General features: G+C 53.8%; 1 protein-coding gene across 2 annotated transcripts in view; it reads left to right on the forward strand.

Moving 5' to 3' along the window:
- The window catches only part of PRADC1 (protease associated domain containing 1), a 13,191-nt gene extending 380 nt beyond the window's left edge, over positions 1-12,811 (forward strand). Inside the window, exons 1-6 of one of the 2 annotated variants that reach the window (XM_034771165.1) lie at positions 654-1,020; positions 1,143-1,398; positions 4,625-4,725; positions 7,724-7,833; positions 10,248-10,415; positions 11,112-12,811. In XM_034771165.1, the coding sequence (XP_034627056.1) occupies positions 1,332-1,398; positions 4,625-4,725; positions 7,724-7,833; positions 10,248-10,415; positions 11,112-11,232 (567 nt within the window). In that variant the 5' untranslated portion in view covers positions 654-1,020; positions 1,143-1,331 and the 3' untranslated portion in view covers positions 11,233-12,811. Of the gene's footprint in view, positions 1-653; positions 1,021-1,142; positions 1,399-4,624; positions 4,726-7,723; positions 7,834-10,247; positions 10,416-11,111 lie in introns of those variants that run through there. The other variant, XM_034771166.1, reaches the window with a different exon arrangement.
- The last annotated feature ends 1,070 nt before the right edge of the window (positions 12,812-13,881 follow it).

Below are 13,881 nucleotides of genomic sequence, written 5' to 3' on the forward strand. Positions count from 1 at the left end.
CCGGTGGGGCTCACTCTCTGGGGGGGGGGGGAGGACCGGTGGGCCTCACTTTTCGAATATCTGCTACTCAAGTCCATATACGGCACCCATCGCTGTGGGGTGGGAGCAGTGATATCTGGGCCCAGGTGGGGGAATGGTGCTGGGGAATGAGAAGCAGCTAGATGGGTTCCCCAGGGCACCTGCAGTGCAGCAAGAGGGAGGGAAATGGGCCAGACTGGAGGGTCTGATGGTGAAGGGTCACAGGCAGGGGGGCACCTACTCCCTGTCTGCATTAGAGAAATTTGCACTGGATTAAGCCGTGTAGGTGTGAGCCCTGCTTTACATGAGCCCTCATTAGGGGCTTGCACCAATGTAGTTACCATGACAGTGACCCAAATGCAGCCTGGGATGGGATTTGGAGGGGTTAAAAATGTCAAATGTACATACAGCAAAACTAATGGGGGGCTTGAGGCAGTGAGAAGGGCTGGGGCGGCTGGTGTAGTTGTGAAGCTAGTGAAATACTGTGCAGAGATGGCAGGTAGTAGTCAGGGGCTGCGTGGGAGCAGAGCAGGCTGGGGAATCGGAAAGAGAAGCAATAGCGATCGCCTCATTAAAATCACAATTGTAAAAAACAAAACCAGAGTCCAGGCTCTTATTACTGCAACCCCTTGCCCTCCCTTCCCTCCTCATTGTTTGCGGCTTTCACTCATTGTGTCTACTCCCAGTCCTGCAGGTATCTGTGCAGCTTTATGTCTGTTGGGAGCAGCTCCGCGGTAGTGAATGGGGCTACTCATTTTAAGTAAAGACACCCATGTAAGCAAACCTTCATGAATTAAACTCGCAGTCCCCTCTTTGAACGGTCAGGATCACAGCGGGGGAAACTGAGGCACGCAGTGCAATGCCTTGGTCAAGGTCATCCAGCACGTCTATAGCAGAGCCTGGAGGAAAACCCCACCTCCTGACACCCAGGCCAGTGAAGCAACCACAGCACTGTCCTTGGAATACGCAATGAGAAGCTCACTTTTATCTTCAGGAAGTGGAGTGGGTGGAAAAGGACGAATTTGCTTCCGGTTATTTTGCTGAAAAATCTCCTGCTAATTTCAGTGGGGGCTGAATTTGTGGGCCTGGGATTAAATAATTTTTTTTTGCTTCCTCTCTATTAGGAACCTGTTGGTAATTTAAACCCTCTTGTAGCTGGCAGTGGATTGATTGAAACCTTCACCAATGAGACCAGCAGCTGCTTGAGCTCACCAATGAGTGGAAGCTGGAGGCCGAGCTCTGCTCTCTTGCCAGTTTGACACTTCTATGGTTAGAGGTGCACTTGGGAGCTGTGGGGAGGCTGGCGAACAGACATGCTATTCAGCGCTGGCAGATGGCTGCGTTTGGTGCTCTCTCTCTGCGCCTGGCCTTTCGTCGATGGTGAGTACTGGCCACTTGGGGGCTGGAGAGTGCCCCAGTGCTTGCATTGGGAAGCGCCTTTTCCAGTAAGCTTGCAAAGCCGGACTGCGCTGACTTGACAAGAAAGCGGTTAAAATGCACGTTGAGGTGCCTGTTCGAAGTCTTGCGCTGATGCGGCAGCTGGCCGTGTGCTCAGATACTCTGTTGGCCTTAAATAAAGGCCTGGGGAGGGCGTGAAAAAAAAAATCTTCTTGAATGCTTCACTTTGGGGTGAATTTGTGATTATTATTCATTCTTTGTACTCTCGTCGCTCTGCTTTATTTGCTGTCGTGGAGACCTGCCAAACCTGTCAGGGTTTTGAGTCTATTTATAAATTCCCATTTTCACTTCTATATTCTGCAAAGCAGTGGCAATCCGGTTCATCAGGAGGATCTCACTGCACATGACCCAGTGTTTCTGAGTGCCTTGTGCTCTTACCCCCCCCCCCCCGTGTCTTGGCTTTGAAAGCAGTGAGCGAGCCAAAGAAAAATATAATGCAACATCCTCTTGCCCTGGGATGTGATCCCTCCAGGTCACAGCTGAGATGGGAGAATCTTGCACTGCCGCTGCCCTGGTTTGGGGGCTAGAGGGAAGAGTTTTGTCCATTAGAGCACCGTTAATCAGCCCTAAAACTCCTGCAAAGAGATTTGGAAAGGAAGATGGTGGGAGTGCAGGATTGAGGGGCAGCCAGCAGGTAAATAAGGGGAGACTACAGCAGCTAAAAGATCGAGAAAGCGAAGGAGAAGATCCCAGAGGGGAGGTTGCGCCACTGGATTCTAGAAATGACCTTTGTTCAGTTTGGAGGCGCTTTGCAAAGGGCTGGCAGCCTGTTTTTATGTCCCATTCTGGAGGAGTCTTGGGATGGGTCCAAGCTGCTTGCACAAATTCATTTTCTGGCCACGGCTGGGGGATTTGCTACGTGTTGCTTGGTTCACGTTAGGTTAGCAGAAGTGCTGCTGCAGGATGTGAGAATGCTCTCAACAGTACAGAGGGTTAGGGCTCCATTTGGAGAGGTGCTGAACACTGACCACTCCTGTTGATGTAAGCAAGAGCTGTGGGTACTCAGCACCTCTCAGGATTAGACCCTTACTTGTCATTCAACCTTCCCAGCCTGTCCTCTGAATACTGTAGTAATTAACAGCTCCCACTGACAAGGCACTTTGCATCCAAGGATCTTGGAGAGCTTTAAGCCTCATGGTGCCCTTGAGATGCAGATTAATAAGGATAATTTCCCAGATTGTACAGATGGGGAAACTGAGGCACAGAACAATGAAGCGACTTGCCCAAGGACTCACAGCCAATTAGTGGCAGAGCCAGGAGTAGAACCCACATCCCCAGACTCCCCTGCTCCAGCCACTAGACGCCTCCCCCCAACTGACACTCTAACCATCAAGAGGCATCTGTGGTTGAGAGGGAAGGGGGTTTTCCGTAGGGCTAGCATCAGTGCCTTCATGTGGATCAGTCTTCTGGACTGCTAGAGCAGTTTGACCCTTTGGAGCGTCTGTCAATGTCTTTTTTCATTCACTTCAGCCTCTCACAAAGAGATCACGACCAAGCACAGGTGTGGTGGTCTACAGCCATCCTCTCCTTTTAATTCAGAGTGGGAATTGGATTGCTAGAGCATATTGTATGCTTCACCTGCATTAACTGTGCCTCCCAACTCCCTTGTGCCATTGTCGTTATCCCCATTTACTACTGGAGGGGAAACTGAGGCAGAGAAAGGGTAAGGGCAATGCGTTTGAAAAGTGACTGGTGATTTTTGAGCACCCAATTTGACACACCTCCAGGGTCCTCATGTCCAGAGGTGCTAGGCACCGGCAGCTCCATTGACTTCGTCTGGAGCTGTGGGTGCTCCAGCAGCTTGGGAAATCAGGCCCAAGGTGCCTCAAACTGCAAAAATTGGGGATACCCAGAGATCAGTGGGCACTGGTGAAAATGCTGGTCTAAGTGACCCTCCCAGGGTCACACAGGGTGTCAGTCCAACAGAACCCAGGGTTCCCGCTGCCCACGCTCCTGCTGTAACTGCTAGTCAGAGCTCCCTTCGCAAGATGTAAAAGAGCCGTCCTGAGTCTAGGAAGTGCTGATTCAAACTACAGGTGAAGGGGCCATCTCGGTGGGAGCCCATCACCCCTGCCCTGGCTCAGTTGGGGCAGAGGGAAAGAGGACACGCCTGTAAGAGGCTCCCCGGAGATCCGGCATAACTCCGACAGCTTCTGTGCCGTTGCAAATTCAGCATTAAGCTTTCCACCCACTGCTCGTCAACGGATCCCTAATTGCCTCCGTGGGAAATAAGTGGCTCCAGAATCAGTCGCGGAGGCAGGACATTTGGAGCTCTTAATTAAAGCACTTCTATGGCAGTGCCTTGGGATTCAGCTAACGATTATGGTGCATCTGCTGTGTCCGGAACGCAGCTGTGTTAAGCCTGCTGGAGCTTGTGCGATCCATTTCTTCAGGTGGCATGAGCTGGGCACTGGAAAAGGGACCTCATTGTGCCAGGAGTGGGAGCGCTTTGTCCTGGCTGGCCAGGTAGCCATTCCCCCACCCCCTCACTAGGGTTACTGTTACAAAGCCTGTTTGTTTGGAGGTGACGTAATACACATGGGACGTTCGCTGGAGCAGAATTGGCACCGAGCATTGTTCCGGAGAGTGGCATCAGTAGATCTTTTCAGAATCCTGAATGCAATCATAGCTTCCGTCAGGCGGCCGTCGCTGGGGTATGGCATTGAGTTGGCTTAAGAAAATTATGGAGCAGGGGTTGGAAAAAGAGCCCATGATGTATTTTCCACAAGCACCGGGGTGTACGTGCAGGTGTCCTGGTAAAATTACACCAGGAGTCATTTCAATTCTGCCTCCTTAAAACATCCCTTGTGATTTCAGTGGAATCCCATATTCTTGGCTTCCTGCTCTAAACAGTTAGGCAGCATTGCTGTGCGCTGTTGAACAGCTCCTCCCACACACACCAGAACTGGCTGCATCAACATGGCAGGTGAATTGTGCCTTATATATCCAGCCGCCGTGACTCCAGTTGGGATGAAAGATGCTGTGTAAATGAAATGTTATAACCTGTTGCTTCTCCCATCCCCCTTTAGAAGAGCTGTTTTCACAGCAGCGTGATTGTGAATTTAGTTTTAAATCTCTCCAAAGGAATTTCCCAAGAGCTTTTCCATTTCCCCCCCTTGTCTATTTTTTTGTCTTTTTAAATACGCAGGTTTACGCGTCCATGAATATTTATATTTCCAAGTGCTGAGTCCCGGAGATATCCGCTACATCTTCACTGCTACGCCGGCCAAAGATTTTGGAGGCGTGTTTGTAAGTATGAGGATCAGATCTGTATTAGACCTTTCATTTCTAGATTTTTCTCCACAGCAACTAGTGGATTTGAAACCTGATCTTCATTTGGTCGTTTCTTACACTTGTTTCCCTTTAGAAACAGTGGGCCAGATTCTGAGCTCAGTCACATCAGTGTCAATTATTGAAGCCGCTGGTGTTGCTCGATTTACACTGCTGTAAGAGAGCTCCGAGTTTTGCCCGATGGGTGTAGATTGAACTTTGGAATTTGCTGAGAAGCAGCTACTCCAGAATCTCGGTGATCCACTTACCTTGTCTTGGGAACTCTGCAGTTCGTGCTCGATCTGGGACACGCAAAACAAACTAGGTCCTCTGTTCACACGGTCCAAAAAGCAGATCCAAGTGTAAGAAAAATGCTGGAACTGCTTAAGAAGTTATTTTTGCGAGATAGATTGGAGGCGGGGTGCTGCTCTCCCTGTCTGCCTAATCTTGTGTGAGATGCCTGGCCCATAACTGATTGGATAAGTGCCAGAATTATAAATTGTTATTATACTAACTGCAGAGACGTCTCTGCAAGCAACTTGCATTCTGAAATCACTCATAGATGCAGGGGACTTATTACAAATCTCCAACAAGCAACTACCAATGCACTGTACTAGTTAGTGGTATCACATTTTAGCTTCAAAGCGCCTTGCAAACGTTAACTGTATAACCATCCCAACACCCCTGCAAGGGAGGTAGATATTTTTAATCCCTATTTTACAGATTGGGGAAACTGAGGCAGGCTAAAGTGATTTGCCCAAGACCACACAGCAGGACAGTGTTAGAGGCAGGATTAAATTTCAAGAGTTCGTGGCTCCTAGGCCAATGCTCAGTCCATGAGATCACAAGTTTCTAGCTCCGAGTCCTGTGTTTAGACCAGAGGTGGACAAAGTACGGCCCGGGGCCACATCCAGCCTGCGGGACCGTCCTGCCTGGCCCCTGAGCTCCCGGCCGGGGAGGCTAGCCCCCGGTCCCTCCCCCGCTGTTCCCCGACCCTTGCAGCCTCAGCTCACTGCACCGCCGGGCAGCTCAGCACCGGCACACCCCCTGCCTCAGGGGAGCAGGCGGGAGGTGCAGGCGGCAGGAGCGAAGCGGGGCTTTAAAGGGGGAACCGCCACTTCTCTCCGGCTGCCCCTGCTCCTGCCCCTGCTTCTCCTGAGTCCTCCGCCCATGTTCGCAGGGCCACATTCCGAAAGGGGCTGGGGACCCAGGGGGGCGGTTAGGGGCAGGGGGTCCCGGGGGGGGCGGTCACGGGACAGGGAGGGGGGGTTGGATAGGGGGTGAGAGTCCCCGGGGGCCTGTCGGGGCAGGGATGTGGATAGGGGTCAGGGGGGCAGTCAGGGAACTGGGAGCAGGGTGGTTGGATAGAGGGTGGGGTGGGGTCTCACTATTTCACTAGGAGGGTGATGAAGCACTGGAATGGGTTACCTAGGGAGGTGGTGGAATCTCCTTCCTTAGAGGTTTTTAAGGCCTGGCTTGACAAAGCCCTGGCTGGGATGATTTAGTTGGGGAGTGCTCCTGCTTTGAGCAGGGGGTTGGACTAGATGACCTCTTTAGGTCCCTTCCGACCCTGAGATTCTATGATTGAAATCAGTGAGCATTAGGAGCCGAATTACTTGTGAAGATCTGGACCCTAGATTCTCTTTACACTAGAACAAAGGGATACTGCCGGATGTTGCCATTTCTCCACCATCAGCAGGGCATCCTGCTTGGCATGGTAGAGAGTGCCTCTTGCGGGATGCGGCTGAGATAAGGCCGAGGGCCTCGTTCACCATTGCCCTGCACCTGGTGTGGTGCCAAGTGCATGAGAGACGCTGCCGTGCTCATCTTGTCGCCCCTTTGCACGAGAGTAAAGGCCCGTGCGAGGCACAGGGCCATGGAGAACCAGGTCCAAAAAGGAGTAAGCCGGCAGTGTGCAAGGGTGGGAAGCTGGCAGAGTGACCCAAACAGCCTACGTGGGGCCGCACTGTACAGGACTCCGATGGACTGACAAGCCGGCAGCGCCTGGCCACTCTGCAAACTGTGATTCAGTGACCTGCACAAACGGGACCTTGGCCCTGTAATAAAGAAAAGGGGGCGAGGGGGGATGAGTTCAGTAAGAAACAAGTGACCAGACCTGCCCGAAGCTGCAGGCTGGGCAAATCCAGCAAGAGGCAGTTCTCTACCATGCACAGCATCTGGGACAGCCCTCACAGGCCAGGGAGGTCAAAGGCAGGGAGCTACAGTGTCTGGGTATGGACACGTACATGGTGAACACCAGTTCACGGGGAGACCCTCCCGTCCAATCCTGGGTCCCTAAGAACAACTGCCTTAGACGGGACCTCCCTGTAATTCCCTGCCAGGTCTCCCGCAGGGCGGATGGAACCATGAGCCTCCCACCCTGGAGCTGAACCACACGCAGCAAGGAGAGGGAGTGCCATCCAGGGCTCAGAGCCCAGAACTGCGAGTCCAGAGACCGAAGTACTATTCCCTGCTCTGCCACGGACTCACTGTGTGTCTCTGGGCACATCATGGAACTGTGCTGTGCCTCAGTTTCCCCACCTGTAAAATGGGGATAATAAGCATTGCCTACCTGCCATGGCTGTTGTTGGGGTTGAGGAATCGTTGGCAGAAAGATGCTATAGCAAGGAAGAGGAAGTACTACCCAATGCACTGTACTCAAACTCCTCTGATAGCGCCATCAGGTTTTGCAGGGTTTAATATTAGACCCTTAGGTGCTATAGACCTGCAAAGTATGTAGCAGTCTAGCAATAACAAGGCCAGATCTGACTGTCTTTGTAGTTTTCTTCGGGTTTAGTTAGGGGCAGGACGGTGAGAACTGGTCTATGAAGCTGGCCTTAACCAGAACAAATAAAGCCTGTTGCTGCAGACCCCAGAATAGATCTACGTTAGCAAACCCAGACCCCCCACCCCACCCCACCCCCCAGTACTGCCCCCGCCTTTACTCCCAGTCTGCTTCTTTTCTTTCCTCTCCGAGAACACGAGATACGAGCAGATACACCTGGTCCCGGCAGACCCTCCGGAGGCATGCGGGGAGCTAAACAATGGAGTCTTCATCCAAGATCAGATCGCCCTGGTGGAGCGTGGGTAGGTTGGATGACAGATCTGTTTTACCAGTGGGGGGGGGAGAGAGCTATTTATAGTGTGATTCTAGAACAGCGGCGTGCAGGGAGTGGGCGGGTTGGGTTTTTTCCACCAGAGAGATCGGGCAGAACGAAATCTGGCACGTTGCAGAGCGCCTGCCTGGGGAACGGTCCCGTGGAGATTTCGCCTCATGTTCGTTTTTATCATCGTCCTCTGACCGTAGAGGCTCCTCTGCATGGAGAATATCACTGAGGTAGCTAGACTGCTGGCATTATAGCTGCATGGCTGTGCCAGTAAAACCCCTTGAGTGGACACTCTTCTCCCGGGATGGTGAGTCCACCTGGGGAGTTGTATGTACGCTGGGCATTTGCTCCTTGTAGACAACACCTGAAACCCGATTAGTCTCCAGTCCCCTGTTATTTTCTAGTCTGACAAAACTGACTCCATCATCCGCTTTCCCCTCTGTCGTATGTCTGTACCGAGAGGTCCCGGAAGGAAGGCAGCTGCTGCTGCTTAATATAAAGGAAACCGGCCAGTCGTGTGCCCCTTCCCCAGGGAATCCTCTGACAGCGCTGAGGTTCGTTTGGGGCGTCCATCACCCCTTAGCCTGAGACATTTAGGGGGCTGTGGCCTGGGCCCAGGTGAGCTCCCAGCCCCACAGAAGAGGGGGCCTGCCAAGAATGAAACCTCCCAGCTCAATCGGGGCTAGAGACTTCTGGCATGGGACCGCTGTCACTTACTCAGTAGCAGCTGCTGAAGGGACTAATGTAGCTTCAGGGATTGTTCCTGCCCTCCTGGATTTCCTCGAGGACACTGAGCAGGGAACAACGCTGCCCCCCAACTCCACTCCTCCCGGGCCCTGCTGTCAAGCTCTGCCTCCTCGCGGTGGGCCCGGTGCTGCTAGACATCGCGCCAGGGGGAATTCAGCCCTGCAGCGGCCCCTCTGCTCACGCAGGCTCTTAGCCCCGGCATTCTGAGAGCAGCCGTGTGGTCTAGCAGCCAGGACAGGCCCTACTCGCTGGGACCATTTTCCTAAAGCATCCACCTTTCCCCTGGCGACTGGGGCTTGGTTAGAGGAGGCTGAAGCCTTCTGGCTAATAACCACAGAGCAGGTCCAGCAGGGGCACCGCCAGGGCCAGCCAGCTCCACCCTGCCCCACCACCGCCCCAGTTGCGGGGATGCATTCCCAGGCGGAGAAGGGAAGGACCCAGTCAGTCTTGGCCTGGCTGCTGAGCCTCTGGGAGTCTGTCTACACTGCAGTCGGGCAGCTAGCGGCAGCTGCTGCGGCGTCACTGCTGTTCCTAGCTGGTTAGCTCACTGGAAGCCAGCTCGGTACGCCCACGTGGGCTGCGGTCACACCTCCGATTGTGGGTAGGCGGACCGTGCCAGGGCGCTGATAATGCTGGATCAGCATTTTTTGCGACAAGAGCACCTGCTCCCCGGGAGCGAGACCACCTGCTCCCCGCCCGCCGGTCAGCCAGCAGCTATCTCCCGGGCACTGTTAGCAAAGGACTCTGCGCGCCCAAGCGGAAGCCAGCAGCTTTGCGCGCTGCGCCCAGGGCTGCGCCCGGGGAGGATTGCCGGGCAAGTGTCAGTGTTAGGACAACGTCCCAGACAGGCCGGCAATCACAGCTGGTGTTGGGTGAAGGGGGGCCGTACAAGCCAGCACAGTCGCTCACTTGCTCTTGGGGCGGAGTGTTACCCTACAAGCACTGGAGAGTGTCGCTGAGGGGCCCTGAAGACCGAGAAAGTAAAAGAAGAGAATTAGGGGAGATGATTTCATAGATCCCAAGCCCAGAAGGGACCGCAGTCTGCCCCTCTGTCTACCACAGGCCAGAGACCTGCCCCACGAGAATTCCTAGGGCAGAGCTTTTAGACAAACAGCCGAGTTCGATTTAAAACCGGCCAGGGATGGAGAATCCACCACGACCCTTGGTAAGTTGTTCCAATGGTTAATTACTAAGTTTGCTGAGGCAGTAACGTTAATGAGGCCTAGTCCGAGCACAGGCCTGGGAGCCAGGTGTTGCAGAATTCTAACCCCAGCCCTGACACAGATTCCCTCTGCATCCTTGGGCAAATCACAGCACCACTCTGCCTCAGTTTCCTCGCCTGCTCCTTCACCAATGTCTCCAGTGCGTCGGGAGAATGTTGGTGAAGCAAAGATAGAGAAGTCCCTATTATTATTGTGAACAATAAGAATCCTTTGGTTAAAATGGGTTGTTTGCTTCCTATTCCCCCACTCAGACATAAGTGTGGCCCTTTTCACCCTTCGCTCTCACAGACGGCAATTGTATGAAATGCACGAAGCGCGTCAGCTGGGAAGGGGTGATGTCTTTGAAGGGGGAGACATAGGCGCTGTGCCATGCAGATAGCCGACCGAGCGGGTCTCTGAGACGCAGCGTTATTTTCTGCCGCAGGGGTTGTTCCTTCTTGTCGAAGACGCGGGTCGTCCAGGAGCACGGCGGGAGGGCGGTGATTATCGCCGATAACGCGTACGACAACGACAGCTTCTACGTCGAAATGATCCAGGACAGCACGAGGCTGACGGCGGACATTCCTGCTCTCTTCCTCCTGGGCAGGGACGGGTAGGTGCCTTTCCCCAACGTGCGCACACCCCCGTATCTTCAGATTGTGCCCCCCGTTGTACCCAGGCAGCCCCAGTGAAGTCAGTCTGGTTGTGTGGATGAAACGAAGATAGCACTGGCCCCTTTGTTTCCACCACCTCAGATGTTCTCCAGATCTTTAATGTCCATGTCCCCGATCATGGGCTCTGGCCATGGAGACTGAAGTGCTCTGTTTATCTACAGCATCATGATGTAGAATAAATGATAAAGCTAGCGCTTAAAGCAGAGATCATAAACTGCAGGCCATAGCCTGTGTCTCTCCAGGGCTGGCCCAGCGCTGATGAGCCACCGTGGTGCTCCACTCAGCCATCCCTATTCATCCAGCAAGCAAGAGGCATCTGCAATCATACAGGGCTGCCTCGGTTGATTCTTAAACATGGAAATGGTTTAGGCAGCTTAAGTGCAACTGTCAGAAAATTCAGCCTTCCCCTGATGAAGGCCGGACTCTACAAGGTGCTGAGTGTCCCATGGGAAGGGCTAAGTGACTTCACAGAATCAGGCCCTGTAAGTAAGACTCTTAGTGGAGTCAGTTGTATTTGTTCTGTGGGGTTGAGTTGGTCTTGACGTTGCACTCTTCGGTGGCTCCAGCGCGCGCCTACGGACCGAGCTCCTCTTTCCCAACTCACTCCGTCAATATGCGTGCCTGTGTCTCTCTAGGTACATGATCCGACGCTCCTTGGAACAGCACGGACTCCCCTGGGCCATCATCTCCATCCCCGTCAACGTTACCAGCATCCCAGCCTATGAAATGATGCAGCCTCCATGGACCTTCTGGTAGTGGGGAGAGAAAGGGAAGGTCTTGGAGCCTTCTGGATGGATTTGTTGAAGGGATTGGCCTTGAAGAACAGCCCCTGCCTGCCCCAAAACTCCACAATCCAAACTCGCTGGGTGATTCCCACTGGAATTATTGTGCTGCAGCTGGTAGCCAGCTAACCTCAGACATCATCGCATCATTCACCGTCACCGCCGGATGACTTCCTTAGTAACTATTTCTGGGCGGGGAGGCAGATATCCCAGAGTCTGAGAGGCCAGAGCGCGCTAGAGAAGCATTCTGAGGGAGCTGTAAGATAGCAGGGGCATTGCAAACCATGGCAGGTGCGCACTGCCAGTCTCAAGTGAAATGGTACCGTGTGGATAAAGCATAAAGAGGGGAAAGAGTAATGCACGGGGGATCATTCTGTGCTAGCAGGACCCGCCAGGTCGGCCAGAGGTTTATAGTTTTCGGCCGAGTGGCGCCAGAAGCCTAAACTCAGGCAAGACGAGGGTGCCTGGAGGAGAGAGGAAGTGGCTCTGTGTGGGTTTGTTTCAGAGAGGGGGTTCAGAAGAGAGAAATCCCTCCTGTTGAAATCCATGGGAGTTAGGCACCTAAATCTCTTTGAGGATCTGGGCTCGGACTCCGTCACGTCTAAGGAACGAGGCTGCTAGAGCCTGAGGCTGTTCTGGAGCCAGCCCATAACCACGAGCGAATACAGGAATATAAAGGGCCAGATTCACCTCTAGCGTAAGCCAGCGCGACCCCACTGGATAACTCCCACGTCCACCTAGGCTCAGTGGCCAGGCCAGGCAAGGCACTAAGAGATGGACACAGTGTAGGTGCAAACCTGGGCCATCTGAAATACTGACAGGGGGGTCATTTTCCAACCCGCTCTCTGCACCGAACAGACGTAGGGGAACAGGCTGACCTCTTGAGAGGCCCTGGCCCGGCTAGGCAGCCCCTTTCTCCTGATCATCTCTTTCCCCATCTGCTTGCACAATGCTGCTTCACGTGGCTGAAGTGTCTCTTCCCAGGTCGCTTGTAGGCCAGGCCTCACTCAACCATTTTACCATAACCTGGCACAAGAGCATCAAGCCACGCCCCCATCTTTGCATTGTGCTGGTGATTGGTCCACTGCCCTCAGGTGTCCTCTAGTTGGCTGAAGAAGCCACCAATAGATAAGCAGGGTGGTTGAGGCTCAGTGCATTATCCTAAAAAGCAGCGTCCTATGCAGGTCTTTTAAGTGACTGGAACCTCCTTCCCTGTTTTCTTCCCCAGTAGTTTCCACGGGTCAGTAGATTTCCAGCTTCCCCAGCAGATCTCTTGCTCTGCACATTGGGTGAGTTTTGGCTCAGCCTTCGCAAGAAGATACAATGGGGCGGCTGGGGCAGCAGCGGGAAAGGTCGGACTGTCGCCGCCTGCCACTGTATCGTCATCTCCAGATCCAAGGCTCCCCCAGCACTGAGTTGGCCCCCCCTCCTCCGGAGCGCCTGGCTTGGTCTGGTCTGCTCCGCCTGTTGCATTATTTACATTTTGGGTTGGGGTATTTTAATGGCTTTTTAACGGGATTCTAAAAATAAAGTTGCGCAAGTTCTAAAAGGTCCCTTTGCTTGAGTGTTTTGTGGGTGACTCTGCCCAGCTCAGCCAGGTACAAAAACGCTTGGGTCTTTGGTGCACTCTGGGAAGTATCAGGATGGTTTGGCTGTGTGCGTTCTACGTGATGTGGGGTTACACAATAATACTCCGCGAGCCCATTCTTTAACACGTGGACTCAGCATGTGTGTCCATACACACAGCTGACCCTGAGCCCTGTATTCTGGCTCGTAGCCCTACTGAAGTCAGTGGGACTCCTTGCATGAGTGAGGGGCCTTGTGGGAGGAAGGATTGACGGGCCAGGTCCTAACAGTAATTGTGATGCTGGACCTACCCGAGATCAAACCCTCTTCCCTTCGTGTGTTGTCTACATGCGGCGATGAACTTTCAGCTGCTGTTCCCTCCTTTGAAGCCTGCTGCTGAACTTCACTACGTCCGGAAAGCCAGGCCGGGAGGCATTTGTGCACGAGCCTGACACGTTCCCTGGAGACTGCCAGGTGATGGGAGCCTCTACTACCTTATGCTGTTCAAGGGCCTGATCCTGCCCCCTTCACTTCAGGCAGGTCCCAAGTCCATTGACTCCGAGAGGCTTCGGATCTGGCCCTTGGACCAGGATTCCCAGTGGAGGCAGGAGCGCAGCGGTTTAACGCGAGTGGGCGAAGCTGGTCCTGGATCTGGAATGCTTTGCGTAGGGGGGAGGGTCAGAGCGGGGTGGGGCTGGCTTGGCCCGTTGCAGGGCAGGAGGCTCGCAAAGTTCCCAGCTGGGTTCAGCTCTTGACCCCTTTTACACCCCTAATGCTCAGGTGGTACTGAGCCAGGTGCTGCTTCTAACCCTTGGGAAGCTTTAACACGCAGCAGCTCTGGGTTAAGGCTTGGCCGGGTTCTAGGGGACTTGGGGCCGTACCCTAGAGGGCGCAGGGTCAGGGAGCCCAAAGGCTGCCTGGCTGATGGGGGGCAGTGCTGGGTGTGGGACCAATCTTGACCAGTGTGGCTTTGCCCCTGCCTGGACCCCCACTCTCACCCTGTCCCCCTATATACACACCTTCCCCCAGCAGCTCTGCCTCAGCCGTGAGGGGGGCA

The sequence above is a fragment of the Trachemys scripta genome, chromosome 5 (genome assembly GCF_013100865.1).
Source record: "Trachemys scripta elegans isolate TJP31775 chromosome 5, CAS_Tse_1.0, whole genome shotgun sequence".
Lineage (NCBI taxonomy): Eukaryota > Metazoa > Chordata > Testudines > Emydidae > Trachemys > Trachemys scripta.